General features: G+C 49.9%; 8 protein-coding genes across 8 annotated transcripts; 4 read left to right on the top strand and 4 right to left on the bottom strand.

The window, feature by feature from the left end:
* Positions 1–54: 54 nt before the first annotated feature.
* Positions 55–1,925, bottom strand: GGS25DRAFT_268135 (aldolase). Its single transcript, XM_049257362.1, has one exon. It carries the CDS (start codon positions 1,204–1,206, stop codon positions 220–222), a length of 987 nt encoding a protein of 328 aa, XP_049116418.1. The 5' UTR covers positions 1,207–1,925; the 3' UTR covers positions 55–219.
* Positions 1,926–4,028: 2,103 nt separating this feature from the next.
* On the top strand, positions 4,029–5,762 carry GGS25DRAFT_268000 (NAD(P)-binding protein). Its single transcript, XM_049257361.1, has 3 exons — positions 4,029–4,223; positions 4,299–4,461; positions 4,533–5,762. Exons 1-3 carry the CDS (start codon positions 4,191–4,193, stop codon positions 5,594–5,596), a joined length of 1,260 nt encoding a protein of 419 aa, XP_049116417.1. The 5' UTR covers positions 4,029–4,190; the 3' UTR covers positions 5,597–5,762.
* A 109-nt stretch (positions 5,763–5,871) lies between these two features.
* On the bottom strand, positions 5,872–10,117 carry GGS25DRAFT_521446 (P-loop containing nucleoside triphosphate hydrolase protein; the record flags this gene model as incomplete). The annotated part of the gene is made up of 5 exons (XM_049264067.1): positions 5,872–6,007; positions 6,111–6,533; positions 6,613–7,189; positions 7,255–8,387; positions 9,819–10,117. The coding sequence occupies 5 exons, from the start codon at positions 10,115–10,117 to the stop codon at positions 5,872–5,874; spliced, it is 2,568 nt and encodes an 855-aa protein (XP_049116416.1).
* A 765-nt stretch (positions 10,118–10,882) lies between these two features.
* Positions 10,883–14,460, bottom strand: GGS25DRAFT_267992 (dynamin family protein). The gene is made up of 3 exons (XM_049257360.1): positions 13,841–14,460; positions 11,751–13,784; positions 10,883–11,698 (listed from the first exon to the last, which is right to left on the bottom strand). The coding sequence occupies exons 1-3, from the start codon at positions 14,139–14,141 to the stop codon at positions 11,259–11,261; spliced, it is 2,775 nt and encodes a 924-aa protein (XP_049116415.1). The 5' UTR covers positions 14,142–14,460; the 3' UTR covers positions 10,883–11,258.
* A 1,995-nt stretch (positions 14,461–16,455) lies between these two features.
* GGS25DRAFT_521444 (uncharacterized protein) lies at positions 16,456–16,938 on the top strand (the record flags this gene model as incomplete). Its single annotated transcript, XM_049264066.1, has 3 exons — positions 16,456–16,604; positions 16,675–16,738; positions 16,861–16,938. The coding sequence occupies 3 exons, from the start codon at positions 16,456–16,458 to the stop codon at positions 16,936–16,938; spliced, it is 291 nt and encodes a 96-aa protein (XP_049116414.1).
* Positions 16,939–17,748: 810 nt separating this feature from the next.
* Positions 17,749–18,347, bottom strand: GGS25DRAFT_489474 (uncharacterized protein). The gene is made up of 2 exons (XM_049260905.1): positions 18,083–18,347; positions 17,749–17,885 (listed from the first exon to the last, which is right to left on the bottom strand). Exon 1 carries the CDS (start codon positions 18,310–18,312, stop codon positions 18,094–18,096), a length of 219 nt encoding a protein of 72 aa, XP_049116413.1. The 5' UTR covers positions 18,313–18,347; the 3' UTR covers positions 17,749–17,885; positions 18,083–18,093.
* On the top strand, positions 18,348–19,817 carry GGS25DRAFT_489472 (uncharacterized protein). Its single transcript, XM_049260904.1, has one exon. It carries the CDS (start codon positions 18,452–18,454, stop codon positions 19,352–19,354), a length of 903 nt encoding a protein of 300 aa, XP_049116412.1. The 5' UTR covers positions 18,348–18,451; the 3' UTR covers positions 19,355–19,817.
* Positions 19,818–20,055: 238 nt separating this feature from the next.
* On the top strand, positions 20,056–21,803 carry GGS25DRAFT_267950 (initiator tRNA phosphoribosyl transferase). Its single transcript, XM_049257359.1, has one exon. It carries the CDS (start codon positions 20,195–20,197, stop codon positions 21,614–21,616), a length of 1,422 nt encoding a protein of 473 aa, XP_049116411.1. The 5' UTR covers positions 20,056–20,194; the 3' UTR covers positions 21,617–21,803.
* Positions 21,804–23,627: the final 1,824 nt, after the last annotated feature.

Genomic DNA, 23,627 nt, shown 5'->3' with positions numbered 1-23,627 from the left:
CAAGGGGCCTGGGCCGATCATCAGGAATGGGGAAGCAAGCTGCGGCGTGCTTCTTGACCCTCCAAAGAGCCTCATCCGTCACCCCGGATTTGAACCCCGCATTTTTCTAAGAATACCTAAGGTAGGGCATCAACAGCCACGCGGCTAATATCGACGGCATATAGCCAAGTCCCCGTAGGTTGGATATACCATGTTCCCGGTAACCCGTTTTCCTTATCGTTACAGTGACTTTTCAATCTCCATCACTTCCCGTATTCCTTCGGCGATAGATTCCACCTTGGCCTGCTCAAGGCGCTTGAGCGGTCGCCGAGGGTAACCGCCATAGCCGAAGTAGCTCTGAATGGCCTGTTTGGTGCCCGCAATGGCCGCCTTGGTTAATAGCCAATCGGCTCGGGAGAGCTTTTTCTGCAGTGCGATGGCTTCCTCCGTCTTTCCCTCGGCGTACAGGTTCCATACCTTAACGCAAACCTTAGCCATAACGTTTGCGCCTCCTGCAATGATTCCGCTACCACCCGATACCAATGTTTGAACAGTAAAGTCGCATATGCCGCCAAAAGCCATATATCCACTGCCCTCCGAAGCTGGGGTCTTCGCGTTGGTAGCTAGCGCAACACGGGTAAGCTTACCAGTGCTACCGCACGTGAATTTGGTTCCAACGATGTTAGGATGCTCGGCAAGCTTGATAATAAGGTCCGAGTCCATGTCGATACCGGCGACCGCACCGGGGTAGTTGTATAGAACGATTGGTAACGGACTTCCATCTGCTACAGCGGTATAATAACCAACTATGGCCTCTTCGTCCATTTGGGCACGGAAGTAGCTTGGAGGCAATAACAATACGTAATCCCCACCAACTACCTCACACTGCTTGCAGAGTTCAATGGTTCCTTTTACGCTTCCCTCTGTAGCTCCAACAATGATGGGCGTGGTAGTAAACCCAGCGGCATCCAGAGCTTCTCTGGTAGCACGTGTCACTGCCACCTTCTCGTCACGAGTACAGTGAATGGCTTCCCCATTGGATCCCATGGTGACTAAGCCGGCAAGTCCAGCTTTAGCTAGACGCTCCGCATGCTTCTTTATGGTGGCAATATCAAGTTCCTCGGTTTCGGGATCGAAGAAGGTCATGGTAGGAGCATAGATGCCGCACGGCAATGGCCGCCTTGTGGTTGTTTGGCCATTGAGCTCATTTCTGATCGGGACAGTCATGCTTTCTGATTAAGTGACGATGGGATAAATGGAGCCAGATGAAGATATCGCCGTTTGGCTCGCGGGTTGATATATACCGAAGTATACGTATAAGGGAGAGACAGATGATATTAAAAGATAAGATAAATACGAAAAAGGGGTGCTGAGCAAAGAGGAAACCACAACAAGAAACTAGGATCCATAGCTATACTTATAGATTCCGAGGTATACTACTTAGGAGGCGACCAGAAACTCTTCTTTCCATGACCTAATGACATTGTCCAGTGAAGTGGCATTAACGGCCTTGTGGGGTGTGGGTCAGCAGTGTATAGGAGCAGGCCTTACTAGTTCCTAGTGTTTTTATTCGCAGTGACATTGCTCCGAGGGACGCGACACTGGCAACCTCCTAGACCCGAAACATCCCAGAAAAAAAGGAGCTAATGGAACGAACTAGCACGGGAGTGCAAGGGGTTCACGCTCTCTCGGGTCGATATGACTAGAGGCCGTGGTGAATAAGCCGAATTCTTAATCAGCCCTAGGACAGATGGGCCAGTTGCGATTTAGCATTATATCAAATCAATATATCATAAATAGACCAGAAAAGTCACGCAGACACCTAATAGTCCTAAATTTCATAGAACCGGGCATGAAAACCGTCGGGCTGTTGAGAAAAGCATACCTAGGTTAGGTACCCAACTTGCCTCGGCCACATGGCTGATGGACTGCAAGAGAGCCTAATCAGCAACACTGGCTCAAGAATGGCTGAATGCTTCTGTGAAGGGGTAATGCACTCTATTCGGCAGCTGATCATGCAAAGCGTAACTTGAGATACAACAAGACTCTCGTTACGCCAGACTACTCAGTCGTGGTGGTATTTGCAATAGCTACATCCATGATTGGTCAGTTCTCAACAGCGCTTCCCGACATGGCTAGGAAACTGGGCTGATGGAAATCAGGAGGATCTGCAATAAGGTAGATCAGAACTCGGCTGAAGTTAGTGGTGGTGATCGATAGGGGGAAGATTGTCGTCGCCGGGGTTGGCGAGCTAGGCGAAGCACCAGAATAAGCCGAGGAAGCCGTGTATTGCGCGCTGAAAATTCATGGTGTTGGTGCGTTGTCGAGGTGACCGGGGGAGGTGTCGAGAAGCTGACGGAGTTTGTGAAGACGTCATTTGCATTGATCAAGCTTGTCTTGTGACCCTCCCAAGGAATCCACCGGATGGAAGCTATGAGTTTTTGGAGACAACAACGAGTGGAAGACGGGTCTGAAGCGTGCCATCCAGTTGACTGACCCGAGATATTGGAGGGTGGCCTCTTAGCGGGGCGAGGATGAAAATAACCTGGCAATGAAGAAAGGGGTTGAATGAGAGTGCTACTATGTTTTGCCGCATAGTCGAGCATGACGATGTCGTCCCTGGAGCCAGGATACCTACATTAGGTAGTATATATGGATTTGCATATGTTCCTGAGCTACAGTTAGGGCACTTCATATATGAAGCAAAAGGACTATAATCGAGTATCCACGCATAAACTAGGTACCTACCAGGTTCAAACGAGTGCCAGGAAAATAAGCAAGCGAGGAGTTGCCGTTTAGTAGCTCTAATGTCAGTATAGCCCTCGGTCCGAGGGGGTCAAGGCATGCATGGCGTACATCTATAATAGTGGTATGAGGTGGATGATACCTTGACTTGGTGAGTACCTACATAGCAGTAGGCAGGTAGGTAGCAAGTGATACCTCAATGCTGCACCCGACACGAATTGATTGCTGTTACCAGGTACAAAACTGCAGATTCCTAGTTGAGCAGCCACTTACGTGTAAGCCATGCATTTCCTGCATTCCATGCATTCCATGCGGTCCATGCAGTCCATGGAGTTCGTGTACTTATATAGTCTTTTGACTGCAGGCCAGGCCGGATAGGGCATAGACCCCACGGAGGAACCATACTAGAAGTTTTTCCTCCAGTAAAGTGATAGCAAAAGACTCCCATATAACCAGAGCTAATTCCAGAAGAATGACGCCCCCATCTCATTAAGTCTTGGTGGGGAATTCGGGCAATATTCCACGTTCGTTGACCTGTCCAGTGGTGTCCAGTGGTGTGCAATGCAACTCCGACTACCCCTGATCCGGGTTATCTCAAATTGTTGTTTGATGAGCTGGAGTACCTACGTATGTAGGTATCAGATAGGTATTTTCACGTTTTTAAAATCTGGCATGGGATGTATTTAGCCGGATGTCATTGCGGCAATCGTATTTTGAATTTCGACCTTCCTAATCCAACGATTTTCTGACTTTGTGTATTGTGAGTGAGTGTGGTGTGAACGGTTGGAGAAGAGAAAGAATTTGTTTAGAATAAGAATTTTGATTAAGAAAGTTAATCCACCGATGCCGGCTACCTTACCTAGTAGCAAGGGTCCACCAAACGCGGGGCAAGCCAACGCCTTTAGGGCTGTTTGAAAGGTTCAAGTTGGGGGCGGGGTTCTTTCGATGCCAAGAAAGGTGGGGGTGGGCTAATTTGGATCCATAAAGAGTGCATGTGGTACCTAGGCATCTAAGACCAAAGCTTAAAGTTCAAATGTTAATACAAATTTATACAAATTTAAAGAAAACTTTAACAGTGAATTCAACGCATGTGTATAGGTTGGATCCTAGTAGTTTAGCAAGGTGGCAAGCATGTCCATGATATATACTTTTATATACTTTTTGGCAGTTTCATAGTACAAATGGCTCGGTCTAAAGCTATCATCTAGTACCTGGAGCAATGGGGGGTTTCCCCAACTGCCCCTCAATTCTTCCGCCCTCCTTAAGATCAATAGTCAAGCCAGGTTCAAATGCTTTTAAGCTTCAACACGACTCACGTAACTCAAGTCTATAAGCCGAAGTGGAAGTCACATCGTCTTCTTATATCTTAATATTCCGTGATTTTCAAAACCATTCTGTGCCCTCCAAGAAATTTCATACATAGAACTGTCTCATCTCATTCACTTGATCAGGCGCAAAGTATCAAGATGGCTTCTCCCCCACCACTAAATGTGTTGATGGTATGTTCCTCCTAACAATTAATATGAATACAGCATGTATGATATACGAGCTGATCAAGGCTGACATTGACATAGGTTGGCACGGGCGAGTATACCACCGGGTTTGTGGGAGGCGGCGCGTCCGGGTCAGACAAGAAAGTGGGCGTCGTAGGGCTCAGTCTCTTTGATCTTCGAAGAAGAGGGAAGGTGGCTAAGTTGAGCATGGTGGGCACAAATGGAACCAAATTCCCAGCCATCAGTGAGCATTTCCTAACCTCAGGCTAAGCCTGAGTTGTAAGCAAAGTGAACCAGCATTAATAAGGCGAGTAGGACAACATCTCGAGACCAACATATCCAAGGCTTATAATGGCATGGACTGCTCTTTCGACTCGTATCCAGTTAATGATGCCAAAGACCCCGACGCTTATAAGGCAGCCATTGATGCTCTAAAGCCAGGCGATGCCATCACCATCTTTACCCCTGATACAACTCACTACCCCATAGCCCTTTACGCTATTGAGCGCGGTATACACACAATGATCACGAAGCCCGCAGTAAAAACACTAGAGCACCACCAAGCACTCATAGAAGCTGCAAAGAAGCACAATGTCTACGTCTACATTGAGCACCATAAGCGATTTGACCCCGCCTACGCAGATGCCAGGTTCAAGGCGCAGAAGCTCGGCGACTTCAACTACTTTTATAGTTACATGTCCCAGCCAAAGTCGCAGCTCGAGACCTTTAAGGCATGGGCCGGCGTAGACTCAGACATATCATATTATCTAAACAGCCACCACGTAGATATTTGCGATTCAATGGTTTCCCAATTAGGCTTCATCCCAGTAAAAGTCTCCGCTTCGGCAGCGAAAGGCATTGCGACTGATCTTGGATGCCACGAGGCAACCGAGGATACTATTACAGTCATGGTCACGTGGCAGAAGCAGGGCGACCCGAGCAAGGTAGCTACCGGTGTGTATACGGCGTCGTGGACAGCTCCGCAGAAGGCCGGCGTACACTCAAACCAGTACTTCCACTACATGGCCGCAGGTGGCGAAGTCCGCATCAACCAAGCGAAGCGCGGATACGACGTCGCCGACGACACTGCCGGACAACTCGTGTGGTACAATCCGTTCTACATGAAGTATGCACCAGATGAGGAAGGCAACTTTGGTGGCCAAAACGGCTATGGCTACATATCGTTCGAGAAGTTCGTGGATGGGTGCCGCGCCGTCAACGCTGGGACACTCAAGCCTGCCGATTTAGACGCGAGAGCACTTCCAACGCTGAGCAATACGATCGCGACGACGGCTATTCTAGAGGCGGGCCGGAGAAGTATAGACGAGGCCAGGGAGATTAGGATCGAAATCGAGAATGGGGTTTGGAAGCTAGTGTAAATTGCTAACTATGACGAATATATATCATTCTTGAGAGCGGCAACATCCATATTTGATGGTATTGCATATCAGCCACCCCCCGGCTGACCTTGGATTTCATATCCCCACCTAGGTAGTTCCTGTTGTTGGACACTACTACCTGTACATACCTACCTACCTACATTCCTCACCGTAACATCCCAACCGTTAGCTTCAAATTCGAGCAATTTCCTTCTTCAAACAACGCCTCCCCATCCCCCAATGGTGAATCTCCTCTTCACCTTGGTCTCCTCATGTCATCCGCCCGCGCTCTTTTTATCGATCAAGCTGGCTAGGTTAGCGGCAGGCGCGAATGCCTTGTCTCCGAAGGTCTGCTTCGCGGAATCGACTAGGAACTTGGCGTTCTTGTAGTCCTTTTGTTCGTATAGGTACCTATTTGCCATGTCAATACCTAGGTAAGAATGAAAGCAAAAACAAAGATCATAATAACTGGCCAGACCGGATACAAGAGAGGGGGGGTAGGGGGGTTACTAACCAACTATACCGCAACTGCATCTCGGCAAACCTCTGCACATCCCCCGGCGTAAACCCATACTTGTCCGTCACCGCGAAGATGTGCATGATGTGCTTCATGCACTTCTCCGCCGTCTTCCACGAGTTCTTCTGCAGCCCGCCACTGCTGTTGCTGCCAGTCGCGGCGGCGGCGGCGGCGATGGCGGCCGCCGTCGTAGGGGTAGTGGTGCCCTTTCCACTGGTACCATTAGCACCGCCCCAGGTGTGCGGGACACCCCACGAGAGCAGCTGGATCACGAGGTCCAGGTACTTTTGCCGGTCCGGCACGCTGAGCTTCTGGATTGTGGCGGCCTGGATCAGCTGGTGTAGAGATAGGACGACGGGCGCCTCGGTGCTCTTGCTAATGAGGGCGGAATTCAGGAGAGGCGCTTCGGCATCGTTGAGTCTGTGTTGGTTAGCACTCGCACTGATTTCTTTCCTTTCCTTCCTTTCGGAACAAAAGGGGGCTGGGGGAAACTTCTTACGCCATGGTATCCCTCAAGAACCCAAACTCCGCATCATTCCCCACCTCTCCCTGCGACCCCTCCAGAAAAATATCCTCATCAATCGCCTCGGGGTCCAAGAACGCCAGCAAGTTCAGCAGCTTCCCCGCATTCTCCCCCTCGAGCTTCTCAAACGACGCGTCCCACACGTCGCTCAGCGTGTGCGCGTACCCGTCCTGCACCGTCTTGGCCCCGTCGATCTGCGCGCGGTGCCGCTCGTACAGCGCCGCGAAGTCGCCCAGTGGCAGCCGGCGCTGTGCGATGAAGCCGCCCGCCTGGCTTAAAGCGAGGGGCAGGCCGCCGAAGAGCTGCGTTATTTTGACCGCGTGCTCTATGTCGGCTTCGGAGGGGTTGTTGTTGAGGCCGAGTTGGGCGAGCAGCATGGCGGAGCCTTCGGTCTCGTCGAAGGGCGAGATCTGGAGGTACTGCGTCGCGGGGCTGTTGGCGATGTCGAAGTCCCGCGTGGTTAGCAGGGTGGAGGTGGAAGGGCTCTCCGGCCAGGCGGCCTTGAGGGCGGCGAGGTCGCTGACGTTGTCGAAGATCAGGAGGCAGGAGACGGCTGGGGGGGTTCGTTAGTTATTAGGTAGTTCATGAGGAATGGATACGTGAGGTGGAGAGGCTTACTTGTGTTTTTCAGCCAGTTCTTGACTTTCAGAATCGCCGCTGCCCCGTCATACTCCTCATCCTGAGACTTGTAGAGGCGCAGCTCTTGAACGACATCGCGGAAACTGCTTTCAATCGTGGCCGTGCTATCGGCTGCAATCCAGATGACCACGCCGAATTTGCTGATGCTTTGGTGGGCATATTCCAGCGCCACCTGTGTCTTGCCGACGCCGCCCATGCCGAACAATGCTACCGTCTTGTTTGCAGACGACTCCGTGTCCGGATCAAGCTTGCTGCTGAGCGTAGCCAGCAGCTCCGAGCGGCCCGAGAACTTGCTGTTTTGCGGGAGCGGGATGTGGTGGTACTTCGTCGGCTGGGGCTCAACCTCTGGCTTGGCAACGGCGGCGGCGACGGTGGTGGTGATGGTGGTGTTGGTGGTGTTGATGGTGGTGGCGAGGTGGTCCATCTTCTCGACGATCTCCTCGAACTTGCCCTCGTACTTGTTGTCGTCTGACTTCCGCCGAGCAATCTCCGCCTCGTTGTCAACGGTGGTCGAAAACCGCCGGGTGCGTAGCAGTGTTCTGGAGAATTCGCCCTGGAACTTGTCCCACATGTTGCGTCGCAGCAGGGCGTGCGGGTTGTCCCGGAAGAAGTGGATGGCCTTGGCCAGGAAGCAGATGACCTCGGTGTACACGTCGATTAGGGCGAGTTCGAGCCGCGAGCCAATGGGCAGAGTGTCCTCGTATGCTCGGAACAGCGGCAGAGTCAGGCTCAGCTCCTCGATCATGTCCAGCACATCGCGAAGAGTGTCCGGCGTGGGGGAAGCGGATATTATGACCATGTGAATGCTTCCCCAGACTGCCGCCATCAGCGAGGCTTTGAGTGCGGCATCTTTGCCGGATGCGAGGGCAATGGTCTCGGAGAAGCCGTCTATGAACTTGAACCTCCGGCCAAGTCTGCCCAGAAACGGGAGCGCTTGCCTGTCTCGCGTGATCCGGAGCCGTGATGTGGTGTTCTGTATGGTGTTTATGTGGGCTATTAAGTCCTCGAGGGAATCAACATTTTGTATATCTTGGTAGTCTCTGCTACAGTCTAGTTCCTCTTTATAAATCTCCAAGGCTTGATTCCATTGTGGAGTTGTGGTTTTACTTGATCTTTTTTTGCTTGGGTGTTAGTTAATTCGGAATTGGTAGGTAGTTCATGATTTGTTATAAGTAGGTAGATATGTAGGTAAGGTAGGTAAGGTAAGGGGTGCATTGAACTCACTTCTCCATTGTCTGTCTAAAGGTTCTCAACGAACCATTACCAAACTTCTGATAGGTAACTACCTTTAGAAAAAAAGATTTCAACTTGCCTTTGGAGGTTCCTGTAATAATAATCTGGGTCATATACGTATAATTATATTATACAAAGTAGTATCCTTCCAGTCAACCTCCAGTGTTCATCTTTTTTGAGCACAAACGCGCAGCAGAGCGGTGAGGGGCTCATATGGATCCAAGCTTACCTACCTGGTAGGTACTTGCAGGTGTGCTAACGTCCTTTCAGCGCATGATATACCCATGCCGCCCAACCGCACTGGTTGCTGGGGGTCCCGGATCACCGCAAAGCGTTTGTGAGCTGCAATCCTATATTCGATAACACATCGTGGGCAAGACGAGGCCACTCCATCTGATAGGGTTGGCATGTTACAAGATGGACGGCTAGCAAGGGGGAGGTCGCATGTGTTTTGAATTGATTCGTGGCTGGCACGTTGGAGCAGGCGACAGGCGAGGCCTAGCTCGGGGGCGTTTCCACGTTTGAGGACCCCTGGCTCGCCCATCTGAGCGTGCTAGGCGGCTGAATCAGGTCGGCATGTGACTTAATTAATCAAGCAGTTTGAGAAGATCGAAGCGGTTTCGAACCACCATGATAGATACATCAGTCTATGTGTGGCCCGCACGTTCATACCAGCCTCGAATTATAATACATACCTTCAACTGTGGGCTCATCCCTCCTTCAGCGTGACATTCCCACCGTCCATAAATGCATTAGCCTTGCACGTTCAGCAGTGGTGGCGGTTTTGCTTTCTCGAGGGGAAACCGTCTGCTTGCTGTTCTCCACCTGCGGCACTCTCTTCGTCCATCCACGTCACGTCGGAGAGTTCTTCGTAATTATTATTTCTCGACACCCCTGGAGACGTCGGCAGTGGAACGATCCATGGTGGAGCCGTAACAACATCCCGCCAAGGACCCTTCTTTTTTTTTTTTCCATGACTCAATATATTTTTTGGGGGTTTTTTTCATCGCTTAACCTGGACTCGAAGCTTCTTCGCCTGACGGATCGCCATACAACCTTTGCCCTAGTTATCTGAGAAGACGTCTAAGCATTGCAGAAATGCGCCTATGAACGCATTAGCATATTTCCATGTTCTCGGCGTGATGGACTTGATGCCCGAACTATGAGGCTACCCCGATTTCTGCGAAGATGCATTAGGTGGCAGGAGTTGTGCGTTAGGAATATGCCGAGCTTATCATGCTATCAACGTTGAAGTTCGAGCGTGCTCGGAGATCGTCAACTCCATGTTATTGGTGTAGGCTATACTTTACTCCTCAATGATAACATCGCATTTTTTCGGGAATTCGCCCATCAGTCCCAAATGCTCGCGATCATTGGCACGAGTATCCGACTCGTTCGTGAAGCCAAGCAGCGCCAATAGCTCTGGGTCGTCCGTGAGATAAGCGCCCACTATCTCAGCCCTACATTCGTCAATGGTCGTAGCCAAAAAAAATTCCAAGTTGGCCCGTTCACGTCCGGCCTGGCTCTTGGTGGGCATCCCATCCAGAGCGCTTAGAGGCGGGTTGGTACATGCCGAGGCAGTTCTGAGCCCGCGGACATGGCATGGCATGGCTGAAGCTTAGAAAACTGCGAATAGCTAATTATGCCCTTCGCCAGACTTGCGCATCCTAGTGGTTTCGGGGAATATAGAATGGAATGAGCACTGAGATACTTTGAAACGACGGTAATCTCCTTCTCAGTCGCATAGTGCGAGCTCTGGGCTAGCGCACTAGGGTTATCCAAGAGTAAAGGGCGGGATGGCTCTTATGAGGTCCCGTATCTATGAATAGAGACGGGACAGCTTGGACGACTGAGATGCGAGCTTCTCTAACGTTTTAGGTTAGGAGTTGCCCGCGGTTCGAACTTCTGGTCTCCTGAGCCCTTTGAAATATCAGTATGATACTGACCATTTTTTTCGGGCGCTCTGCTTGCCTAGGTATATAATAGTTTCCATCATTAGACAGAAAGGTGGCTGCGTAGGTATTGTAGAAAAGCTTGGAGTTCTTCCCATGAATAGACAAGTAGTTGTTGTACCTGGGGACTGTTGGCTCAGGAGGAGAAAGGCGAGTGGTATTGAGGAGGTAATTTATGTAGGTAGGTAGGTGCTCAATGAAGTGCCCAATCTGCTGGTACCCGCGGATTGCCTGCATGATTATTCATAACATCTGGAAAGTGAACACGAATGTTTGCTTCATAATTATGTGTATGTGTACCTATGCAGTTCCTAGATACCTAGAGATATAATTATGTATTCTATGTGTTGGTAATATGAATCTTACGCATATCATACTATGAATCTCCATGTAGCTTAGGTACTACCTGGGCACATAGTAACCTTGAAGTCGAGAGTAATTTACGTATAACGAACATATTGTTACGTGGAAATGGGGGAGCTTAAATCTAGATACCTCCAGGCATGAAAACACATATACACAAGCCTGGCATCGATGGGACGGCTATCAAGGGGAAACTTAGGCATGATGTCTAAAAACACCCGATGACCGCCGAAGCAAGCATTTCTAACGTCGACTCTTTAATTCTTATTCTTATTCTTTATCATGATCATTCGTGAGAAGTGAGTACCTAACCAGGGGAAGGGGAATGGAGAGGCAAAATCGTTTAGTAGGTAGGCAGGTAGGTAGGTAGAACTAAAAAAAAAGACACCACCACCACCACCACCACAGCCAAAACCAAAACCAAAACCCCCTAACCTAGAAGAGACCCCATCGTCCCCTTTCTTTCTCGCTACTTTTTTTTGTACCCGCCCTCGGCCGTTCCCTTTCTAAACCTTCAAGCTGTCGGAGACTTTCCATCTTCTCCAGGACCAGTTCAAGGAGCTCCTTACGCCTGATAACTTCCAGGTGCTTCTTGATCTTCGGATCCTCCTTGGCGAACTTTTCTACCTGGTCGTCGGACAAGTGGCGTCCAAGTCTCAAATCAAGTTCGCGTGGGAAGTTGTAGTAGAACTCTGAGAGTAACTCCACGTTTAGGAAAAGAACGGCTGTTGAAGCCAATTTCGAAGCTACTGCGTCCAAGAAGACTTCCGGGCAATGGTACTTGTTCTGCATGTTAGTGCATTGTTTTGACTTCACTGCAAGCATTCGCATCTTGATGATATCAGCACGGTCGCGAAGGAACACGGCATCTCGTCCTGTGGATATGTCAGTGGAGAGTCCCTAGGTGCTAAAAGTTGGAAAACAAACCTCTGGTAAGCAGCTCAGCGCTAAATCCTCCCGCACCGCTACTGCTGTCGCCTTCGACCAGCACATCACCTTTCCTGGCCTTATCGATAAAGTTCATAACTTCCTTAAGCTTTCTCCGTCCGCCAACTGTGCCTTCAAGGTCCTTCATAGCACCTTCACAGGCTGTCAGTTCCTTCTTAAGAACACCCTGGACGTGGTCTCGACCCGCAGTCCACTCGCGCTCTTCCATGTCAATATCGAACTTGAAGGGCTTAATGCAGTTTTCTACTTGATCGCTAGTGCTGTAGAACCTGTCATTTAGAATGCTCGAAGCGGCCTCGGTGATCGCTTGGCGCGCAAAAGGATGATTCACAAACGTTGAATGGCCGATTAATGCGTCAATGTGAGATTGGATTGAGTTGGCCACTACATTAGTAGCGAGTCTGCCAACACCAAGTTTCGTGAGCGCGGAAGTGGAAGCATCAAGTTGCCTTCGCCAGTAGAGAGAGTCTGGGTCCGCTTTGGGAAGGTCTGCAAGGCTATTAGGCTCGGCGATGGGAACACCTAGATCGTGAATAGGTTTGTTCCAATACCTCGCTGCTAATAAGTCTAGCACCCGCTGATCTAGCTCATTCTTCAAAAGCTCATTCATTTGAGGTCGACCAAACTCTTCAGTGAATCGCTTAAAAGAATGCTTGAAAGCGTCTAGGCTCTCGGCCAAATACGACTCGGCGGACAACGGTCGATCATTGTATTGGACCTTGAATTCATAAGTAGCCTCCTCAAGCTCTTGTCGAATTGCATCGCTAGTAGACTGTAAGCTACTCGACATGGTTTGTTCGAGGACGTGCATAAGCTTCTTGCGTAGTGTTGCAGTCCCGACTTGAACTTCAGAACCAGCACCAAACTCCATAGGGTGTGCGGAGAAAAAGGTGTGTTCGTTTCGGGTAATAACAGACATGATGTTTGCATTACCCTTCTTGAATAAGCCAGTCGTTACCGGTGCACGGGGAATGACGCCAACGTAGCCTAGACGGAGAGGGTATTGCTTATCAGTTAAGATCGACGCACCCCGAGTAGGATCGACCAAATCCATCTTAGTCACAACTCCTATTGTCCTTTCTCCTCTGGGGTCAACTCTTCGACTAGCTCGCAGCGCCGTCGAGTTAGCCAAGTCAACATCGGCAGCCGAAATGGCCAAGATGACATTCGGTGGTTGTATGTATTTGTCACAAAGTTCAGATATCCTTTGCTTCAACTCCAAGGGTTGGTTCTGTCCTACCACTTGGATGTATCCAGGAAGATCAATAAGCGAGAGGTCAGGAACATGGGGCGATGAGATGGAGAGACGAATGGGGTCATCCGACACACACTGGCTGGCAGGAACAGCTTGGTTGAGCTCGGTCAAAGTTCGTTGGATGGAGGAAAAGTCTGAGATCTTGCCCAAGCCTAGATCCGGGAATTCACCGTATTCAACATCTGATTCGGGTGTGTTTATTAGGGTAAGCTCAATAGGTCTTCGAGTAACCATGTTCAACCCTTTGGGTAAGAACTCGTGCCCCACAAGAGCTTCTAGAACAGAGCTCTTTCCGGAGGACTGAGACCCAATGACAACGATAGACGGCAAACTAAGGGTACTCGACTGCCCGACTCTTGCTAATATGTTTCGAATCTCGATCATCTTTTTAGTCAGCACCATCATCTGGTCATCCTTGGCCATCTCGTCGGGGTTCCGGGGATCGTCCTCAGAAGACTGGTCGTAGCCGTAGGCGACGGCGGTGGCACCGGCAGCAGCAGCGGCGCCTACTCTACTCTGCTTTGGGGGCTCATCTCCCGATCCCTTGCCGCCACTTCCAGTGCCTATCTCTTCTTGTAACCTTAAGATCTTTTGCATCCATTCAGGTAGTTGAACCTGTTCGACTTGCTCTTTTGTATTTTCCCACCCTTGCTTCGTCTGGCCAACAATATCTCTGGCACCAACCCATATGCCGCTCGCGGTGCTTGTGACGGAGTCGGTTGCGGTATTAATCACATCCCAGGCGTAATTTCCTGCCTCTAAAAACTGCGTCAGAAAATCAGTGTACGGGTAAGGTGTTGTTGAGCCAACGCACGTGTAGCTTGGTACTGAACCCATGCAAGACCGGCGATCATGGCGCCTCCTGCCATAGCAGGAACCCTCACAAACTTTACAACCAACCTCGGCAAGAAACGGGCAAAGGAAGCGTTGCGTGCGATAACGGCATTATGGAATGAGTTCATGGGGAACCACATGCGCCGTCGTGTAGTACGGATGGAAGCATCGGCGCGAAGGATACCACCTGAGGGCAGTTGGTGATATTGACGCATAGCTCTCACCATGGCCGGGCGCGTCGCCGGGAGGCGCCCGACCGCTGCTATCAACCGTCCGCTCATGCCGGTGTTAAGAGGCGGAGGCGATTAGAAACCGGATAGTAGAAAACCATAAAGGTCAATGGTCAAAACTTTGGTTTTGGCTTTGGGTTTTGTGATTTCTTTTCGTTTGGCTTACGGGAGAGAAAAGGGGGTTTATAGAGCGGGGTGTTTGTTGGGAAGATGGTATATTCGTGGTTCGACGGTTTAAAAAAAAAGGATAAGAAAAGAATGGAGTGATCGAGAAAGTTACGTGGGCTGGTGGCGTCGGAAGCTATGAAGTTTAAAGCTTTAATAACTTAAATTCTTCCAAGTTATTCATTTCGACCTTGCAGCCCTGGGCACATTCTAATCACTAGTTATCGCTTTACTTTATGTCGCACTACATAATATAGCCCCACTTCCTCTTATGTGGCAGCTTGTGCGACCAGGCATTTCCAGATGTGGCTTATGCATGCATACCCAGGCTGATATGCATGCTATGGCTGTGCACATTGTGGCTACTAGGTACGTACCGCTGACCTAGCACATATTAGGTATGACTTTCACATAATAGTTGGTCAACGTCAAGTAAACATGCTCTTATTTCTAAGCTGATCATATTCAGGTATTCTTGAGGCTATTCGGACACTGTTCCTACATCTACCTCTGAGTCACTGTTATAATACCATGCTGCAAACGATCAACTACTTCTTCAAGTCTACTTATTCAATGCCTAGGTACCTAGCATATGCCTTCTCACGTGAAGAAGTTTCTAGTATATTCCAATCCTCAATTATGTAGTCTCGAACATAACACGTAGGCGATGGCGAGGGTGGCAATGGCAAAGTTGGTGATAGCTTCAGGGGCATATGTGGGGCCTAGCTGTCTTGGCTTAATAATCCGTTGAGAGAGCCCCTTTGAATCCTTTATTCAGTTTTAAAAACCATAGGTTCATCAGCTACGCGTAACAAGCAAAACACCCATGATCTCAATACCCCATTTGCCTTTCTATATCTGTGTCTTCTAGCCGTCTCGAAAGATGTTCCAGGATCGGGATGTGTGCTACGTAGGGAGGCGAATATCCCGACCATGAACTCGCCCCCCCTAAAGAAAAACGCACGCCCAGGACGCTGTTAAGGTATGTACATCATCGAAGGTACTGATCTGATCTTCGTCGAAAGAACGAGAAGAATGTGTAGATAATGGAAGACGCGCCAAGCCTTATTGTTAAGCTGGGGCGTGATGAATTCTATACTTTTGAAAAGAGCTAGGAAGGGAAGAAAAGAAGGCCGGAGTGTTGTGTTCGTGTAGTCACTGGAAGTTTGGCAGAGATAGTAGGAAACGAAATCAAAGTCATCTTCACCATTTGTGTTGAATGATTCATTTGTGTTGGTGTACCTAGGTTACTATGTAGATGAACAAATTTGGGAAGTTTAGGCTTATCAGGTAAGTTGAAAAGTGATTGTAAATAACGATGGAAAGAGTAGCGTTTGGCACTTGGTGTGCACAACTACTGATATTTGTGTGTTGTTATTGTATATATAAATACCAAGGCATCTATCGTAATACTATCCCAATGGATACCTAGAATATAGAGTCATGGAAAATGATCTAGAGAGGCATTTGAAGTAGGTAGGCATATTTCTGGCTTTCCGTTTCGATGTATATATAACAAAAATTCCACCAAGAAACTATCATCTCCATGTCGTCCCAGACTCCCACATCAACACGCCGGCGATACGAGAGACTGTCTACCAACCCCAACCCCAACCCCTGACTACACCCGCCATATCATCTAGTATCAGGTCAAGATCCACGTGAGCGCAACGGCACTCAAAACCACAACCTTCTTCGAGAAAACTGAAATATAGCACCGACGACGATGAAGAGACTAAAGGGGCGCGGCGGGAAGAACCGCTTACTACTACAATGGGATGGATTCTCCCGCCCGGCCGGGGGGTAGGTCCAACCCCGAGCACAACAGGTCTCGAGAGAAAGCGTAATGCGACGTAAGACGATCCAGCAGCCATGGACGCAGAGCTTCCATCGTGCCAAGATGGAGATGAGGTCCTGGCCTATACGAGGGCCAAACTCGAATACACGCGAACGACAGCATCCTAGGAAATGGGGTGGCTCGCCGGCGGGCGCGAAGTTTAGACCCGTGAAACCCCAACAGGTCTGCCTCAGATATCGCTCCCACAAACGGGGATTTTTCGCGGGCAAGTACTCTATGTTCATGCCACAGCCCTACCTACACTTGCCGTATTGGGCCTTTTTTCTTTTCTTTTTTTCTTTTTTTCACCTTGACCTTTGTCTAGAAGGCAGGACGGCGAGGGGAATAAACACCCCACAACAAATGGCCAGCACACACACGGCCATGATACTTGCCGCTTTCTCAGCAGATGACGCACAGCATACAGGAGTTGACAAAGAACTCCAAGCCTTTACGATGCTGTTGCTCATGCTTGAAAGTGAGGACGCCTACATGGAAACGGTCACAATCGAGTCGATCGTCAAATGAACCTCAGCCCAGGATTGGGCGCCGCCCATGATATTAACCGCTTCGACCGACCAGCCAAGGCTACGGCAAAATCAGCACCAAGAAGCGACGACACATCGCACGCCTTAGATCCATGTGGGTCGGTATAAGGGGCAGCTATTTTGGATGGCGGAAGCGGACGCAGAAACCTGCATTCCCTCCCCGGCTTCTTGCCTTTTCACGTATCAATTCCATTTAGATATTTGACTAGGTACTTACAAGGCCGCGTGCTACCACGACGAAATTGGGTTCTACGATACAGCGAAGCCTGAAAAATTGTTTAACGGTGGCGACAACTAGAGAGGAGGCAGAATTTCTGCTCAGGAAATGGATAAGGATATGGGAATATCGGCATATCCCCATGTACCAGCGTGCAGGCAGTTATTGACTTTGCTGCGAAGTATTACAGCAAAGGCGAGATACCGACTGAGAAGTTCACGCAGTTGACGTCAAACATATTGCCGCATGTCACCGACGGGAGCCCGATGCTATCATTCGTGGGCGGTATAGTGTAAGCAAAAGTAGGGGTGAAGGTAGAGAGAAGTACATACCTAACCTACATACCTCGTAGATATTAATTCGTGACCAATAATTCAATGTCTACCTCAGTATAGAATCCCCCAGCCAACATAGTGATAGGATTTGAGTTTATAGGGTAGATGGGTGATGCTTCTTAGGGGGTTCCAAGGTTCAGGAAGGGTCTGTCAGCGTACTTTAGTGCTTACTACTAGGTACCTACTAGTAGTAGGTAACAGTTAACTACCTACCTATACCTGGTACCTAACTTAAGAACTAGGTAAGTAGATAGAGGCCTACATACTACCTCTAGGTAGGCACTAAGCTGCCCGCATCTTGCACATATTGGGCATTACATGACCAAAACTTGGTGAACAACAGTGTGCATGATTGCAGAGACAAAGGGTTGAAAATGATCGTTTTTGTGTATTTGTCGTTTTCTTTATTCACGGTTTCATGACAAAGGCCACATGAGATAATGAGTACTGGTGTATGTGAATAAAGGATGTAAGAGCTAATCAACAGAACTGTTTTAGAGGCAGCAAAAAAGAGAAATAAGCGCAGTGGCGCCAAAAGCTACGACTTTGAAGTCAAAAAGCAACAGCTACCTACCTAGTACCTATCTTCGGTAACCACCTGGATACCTATGTAGCTTAAGCTTTAAAGAACAGTAAACACAGCAGGTGCTTGATAAAACGATTAAAAAATAAGTTAAACAGATAAATTAGAAGATAAGTAAATAAAACAGAAAATAGGACGAAATTTAAAGATCCATCACACCCATCACACCCATCACACACAAAAAACACAGGTCCCGCTTTCGGAACATTTTGCTGATCCTCACGAATCACCATCCACCATCCACCATCCACCATCCACCATCCACCATTTTTAACGGGATTATCCACTAATTAGTTCAAGTATTTACGGGTAACACAGCTAACCCTTGCTTAAAAACATGGAACCCTTGCGAAAGCAGCTGGGCGAGACACAAGGCTTCCTCACGGATAAAATCAAGCAAGTCCGACAGCTACGCGTCGAGCAAAGGGCGGCCATGGAAGATTGGAAGCGGGAGAAGCTGGGCTTCAAGGCCAAGCTGCAGCAGATGGAGGCAGAGATTAAACGCCTCGGACAAGTAAATAATGAAGCTGCTGGCATTGCAGTAGGAGGAATAGATGGCAGAGCAAAGCCACAACAGCAACAACAGCAACAACAGCAACAGCAGCAACAGCAGCAACAGCAGTCAGGCACCACCACCCAAGAATCATGGAATGGAGCAGCAGGAAGCCTGACGACAATGCTGAAGAAGGGACCAGACGAAGAAACCTTCATAATTACACGGTCGCGAATGCAGGACATTGAGGCCAAGTACAGAAACGTCACGAGCGAGCTGGCGGAGCGTACCAAGCTCTGCGAGTCGCTGCGGCAAACCTGCCGCCTCAACGGCGTTCCCGAGACCGCCATCCCTCCCCAACTCCCTCCTCACAGTCCCACCGACGAGGAGGTGGTCACGGTCTGGTCCGCGCTGCGAGAGCAGATCCGGGCCCTCACGCTGAACCGGTTCAACAACGTAATCCCCGTGAAGAACGTGCCGGAGAAGAACAGACGAGAATTCGAGTACCTCTCGACCCACTGGCGGTCCTACATGACCAACGGCCAGCTGACGTCGTACATCTTCCGCGCGCTGATCTGGCGGTACCTGGACACGTGCCTGTTCGGCAAGTACTGCCGCGTGTGGGGCAAGGAGCCGGGCGACGCCGCCGCGAAGCTAGCCGGCCTATTCTCGTCGTCACCCAAGGTCGCCGACGTCGAGTTCCAGGAGTGGCGCATGCAGACGGCGGCGCTGTTCCAGAAGGCCTGCGTGCCCGACCTCGCCGTCAAGAACGAGGTCGCCGGCAAGATCCTCGAGGCGACCACCAACTTCGCCAGCGGCGTCGACACGGAGGGCCTCAGCAAGGCGATCGCGAGCATCGTCGACACGGCCGCGGGGCTCAGCGCTATCTTCGCTAGCACGCAGTTCGGTGTCCTGATGTCGGATAAGCCCGGCAGTGACCTCACGCGCGGGTTCCCGCACCAGGTCGCGACGATGGAGATCAAGGGGAAGCTGGGATCGACGGGGGTGGACATGATAATATCGCCGTGTCTACTGAAGAAGGAAGCTGACTACACGATCCTGGTGAAGGCGGAGGTTATTTGCTAAAGGATGCATAGATGGATGGGTGGATGGACGAAAGTGTTCATGCTCGAACAGTTACATGAGACGATCAGGCAGACGGCTGATATCGACAAGGGCGTCTCTTTAGGAGTATGCGGCTTGTTTAATGGTATCCGGAAAGTTGCCGTCGCGCCGCGATTGATGGTGGATGAATGGATTCTAGGTGAATTTACGGAAGAAGAAGAGGAGGAGGATGAGGAAACGGGTTCTGCGATGAAGCGATGAAGCGAATGAAGATTTAGAAAGATGCGATCGATACCTGCGTCCATGCCTGCCTACTAGGCACTTAATTACCCTGATTTAGGTACCTACCTACCTAATAACAGCGATTTCCGCGAGTTCGTGTACTTCACGATGGGAAATAATTTGCCTCACTTAGCATCTTTAGCTACAGCTACCTTTAGGTACCTACCCTAGGTACATAATGATACCCATCCGTTTACTACAACATCTAAAACCAGTTCAACTCATAGATACTGTGTAAATACTGGGCGTATAAAGAGTAGGTAAATAACCTCGATGAATTGCGTTTAAGTACCTAATCTTTAATTATTTTCGACTAGATTTGATATGGCTTTTACTATGTTCATACCTAGTTGAGAGTAAAAAGGCTACTTCAGAGTATAAATGTTAAGTTCACAGGTGCTAGCAGCTGTCTCAGTTAAATAGCAAATAGGTAATTGTCCCAATTTTCTCTCCTTGTCATCCATCAGCTCTACTCTCACTCACTCCTCCACATTCACTACCTACCATATATCTTTTATATCACCACATCTCATCACCAAACTTCACTCCTTCACCTCCCACCTAACTAACTCACATATAATGGCCACAGCCACATCCTCGCTCATCTTCTCGCCCCAAGCCAACCACAACTTCTCCCGCATCCTCGGCGACCTCAAGCGCTCCAACCTCTCCATCACCAACCGCCTGCGCTCCATCCAGGAAGACGCAGCCTTCGTGTCCGAGGTCGCCGCCGCCTTTTCCCGGCCGCTGATCGCAAACGAGCGGTGCGGGAGCTGGTACATCGCCCCTGAGAAAAAGGCCGGGTCCGCCTATTTCAAAAGTACCGATGGTCACACGGGGCAGTGGCAATTCAGCACGCGGCGGCTAAACTTGCAGTTACTGGCAGTGATTGGCCAGCATGACGGGTGCATTATTGTTGACTCGACGAGGAGGGGGAAGCGGATGCCGGATGCGCTCAGCAAGACGGTGCCGATCTGGTGCTGCGTCCTGAACCACGTGCTCTTCCCCGACTCCCCGTCATTCCACGAGCTCTACACGCCTCCCAACACCATCTCGAAGTCGGAGCACGCGCAAATGGAGGCCCGCATCCCCGAGCACGCGGCCGCGTTCCAGGCGCTCAGTGTCGATGTCTCGTCCTTGCGCCAACAGCTGAAGAAGCCTCTGCGACCCGTGTGGATCACCCAGGAGTCGCAGCTCGCCCCTACAGACGAGGTGTTCGAAGACTTCCACCCCGTCGTCTGCTGCACGAGCTCTAGGCGAGTCCTCGGCGGGGAGATGAGCGAGGGCGGCTACATCCAGGGCGCCGGCGACGACACCGAGAACTGGGCTCTCGGGCTGACGCCGCCGGTCTTCTGGCGGAACGCGGAAGCACTTTTATCCACGCCTGAGCCGGATCTGCCCGACCTGGTGCGCGCCTTAGTCGCGGATCAGGGGGCGGCTATAGATACCGCGGCTCCTAGGCAGATCTCGCCGTATATGTGTGTTAGCTGCTTACCATTTACTCACCTTGAGTCGCCCCCATCCACATGCACGATCGCCATCCACTCCAAAGTCATAGACCCCAACGCCTGGGTAAAAAGCCCATCGCTCATGGAAGTAGGCGTCGGCAAGCACAAGCTCGCGAGCCGCAACCTGCGCCTCGCGCTCCCCCAAATCAGCGACTTCGTGCGGCGGTTTCTCCTCGAACGCACCCCGGAACCCCAGCATGCAGAAGAACAAGACTCCGACGCAAATACCCCTTCACCTTTGTCAGCAGAACCAAAACGCATCCTAATCGCCTGCGAAACCGGCAAAGACCTCTCCATCGGCGTCGCGCTCGCGCTGCAATGCCAGTTCTTCGACGGCGAGGGTAACTACTACAACGACGCTCGAGCCGCCGCGTCGGTAGGCCATACGAAGAGCGAGATCAGAGTCAGGCTCAGCCGGATCATGACGAGTTTCCCCGAGGCGAATCCGAGCAGGGCGACGCTGCAGAGCGTCAACAGCTTTCTCATGGGCTAGAGGCCTTGCTGTTGCTGCGAGTCGCTGAGCGTGCCGGGTAGGTAGGTATGTAGGTGTCATCATAGGCTCCTGGGAGGTTTGGCGGCTCCATACCTACCTGCCTTCGGGCTTTTATTGAGCGCTCTGGGCGGCTTGAATCTATCTACCTGCCTGCCTGCCTGCCTATAATAAAGGATCTACGGATGAGCTACCTTAGGTACGCATTGCTTGCTGATCATCTAGCTGGAGAATGTCTGGGTTGGAATTTTCTTGGCGCCTAGATTTGAGGGTATACACCGCACATAGGTACCTAAGGCAGCTATTCATCTATCCACTTCTGCTGCCAGATCAGCTAAGAGGCTGCGAACACGTGGCGGAACGCTAGGTACCTACCTATGCGAGATTTCTGGCATGTTGGGTTGACATGTGATCTCTTCGCATGGCGTTCGTGGGCGGCATGTCTATACCTACGCTTGTCTCGAAAGTGAGAGTTTCTATCTATCGGTATTGAGTTCTGCTCACTGACAGACTTATTTCCTACCCGGGTTACCTTAGCTTCCCGCGGTTCCTTCAAATCGACACGCTGTGCGACCTTGAGAGAAATAGGGGACATGACTGTCTACTCGGGGTGCATATCAAACGTAACTGAAGGGTTTACTTTTGTACCTATGTCACCAGCAAAGTGCCATTTCAGCATTTGCATATGAACAACTAACTACTTATTATACCTGCGCCTGTTTCGGTTCGCGCTTAGACTTGCTTTGCTGCTGCCGAATCGCTTCTGTATATCTGTCTAGTAACTATCAAGAGTCTTACGTACGTACGGTCAGGCTATCTCACACCAGATAACGAAGATTTCTGTGGTTTTGTTTGGCGTTTTATGTTACAGGCTACTACTGTCCTAGGTTAGCTCGTTGGTATCGAGGCTCGGGGGATATATTAAGTGATCATAGTAAAAGGGAATGAGTCTAGTTATCATTGAGAATATATCGCCAAATAATACACATCTGGACAGGTATACACTACCTATCTCTAACCTGGAGTAACATATTACAGAAATCTCATTGCCATCATCGTGAACTAACCCTCCCCGAAATGTCTTGGAGTATCTAACTACCATTTCCCATGCTGCCGAATATTTTATATCACCGTAATCTTCGCCCCACGTCTTCAAAATCTCATCAACCTAGGATCTATATACCGGGTTAGATAAACTCTCAGCCCACGAGCCAATAATAAGCAACATCACGCTTCTAACTTTAGCATCACCTACCTACCTACCTACCTACCTACCCCCTTGTCTCAATACGGACGGGCTATAGGCCAGACACCTCGGCACCGACATAAACTCAACCACTAGGATCTCCCCGCAACGGCCCGGCCCCGACGGTCATCGTGACTGTCAATCCATGCCTATCTCTTTATTCCCACCTACCACATAAACTTACTGCAATATTTCCTTTTTTTTTTTTTAAAAAAAAGGGGGGGGGGGGGGGGGGGAACCACGAAGATGCAGGACTTTTTCTGTCTCAGAAAAGAAGAATAAGAATAATAATAATACAAGGAGGACAGGGAATTAGGGGAATTATTAAAAAGATCGGACATCGTCATTTGACTTGGGTTGTCTGCTATTATTCGAGAAAAGCGTCTTGATCCGGTTTGGGTAGCATACCTACCGGTTCGGTTTCTCAGCTTTCTCAATCTTGTCGACTTGAATTTTTTGGAAAAGCCCATGTTACCAAGTCGTGTCGTCGAGTCATGTATGTACCTAGGTTAGGTAGGTAGGTAGGTTAGCTAGCTAGCCTGTTCAGATGATCAGGTATCTTTCTCCGTGTGTGTGCCTACCCTCGAACCCGACCATCGCAATTCCTTCGACGTCGCTGTAAGCTGCAAGCAAAATAAGTACCAAAGTAAGCAAGCAACCAAAGGAATGAATGTGAAGCCTGTGTTCATGTTCAATCCCAAAATCTGTGAAATGTACCTAGGTATATCCGCATCGAGATTAGGCGAGGCGTTTTCGCATGTAGGTACG

Source organism: Hypoxylon fragiforme (assembly GCF_022984875.1).
Source record: "Hypoxylon fragiforme strain CBS 206.31 chromosome Unknown GGS25scaffold_5, whole genome shotgun sequence".
In the NCBI taxonomy this organism is placed as follows: domain Eukaryota; kingdom Fungi; phylum Ascomycota; class Sordariomycetes; order Xylariales; family Hypoxylaceae; genus Hypoxylon; species Hypoxylon fragiforme.
The sequence above is the reverse complement of the archived record's forward strand: the minus strand, read 5'-3'. Positions and strand labels throughout refer to the sequence as shown.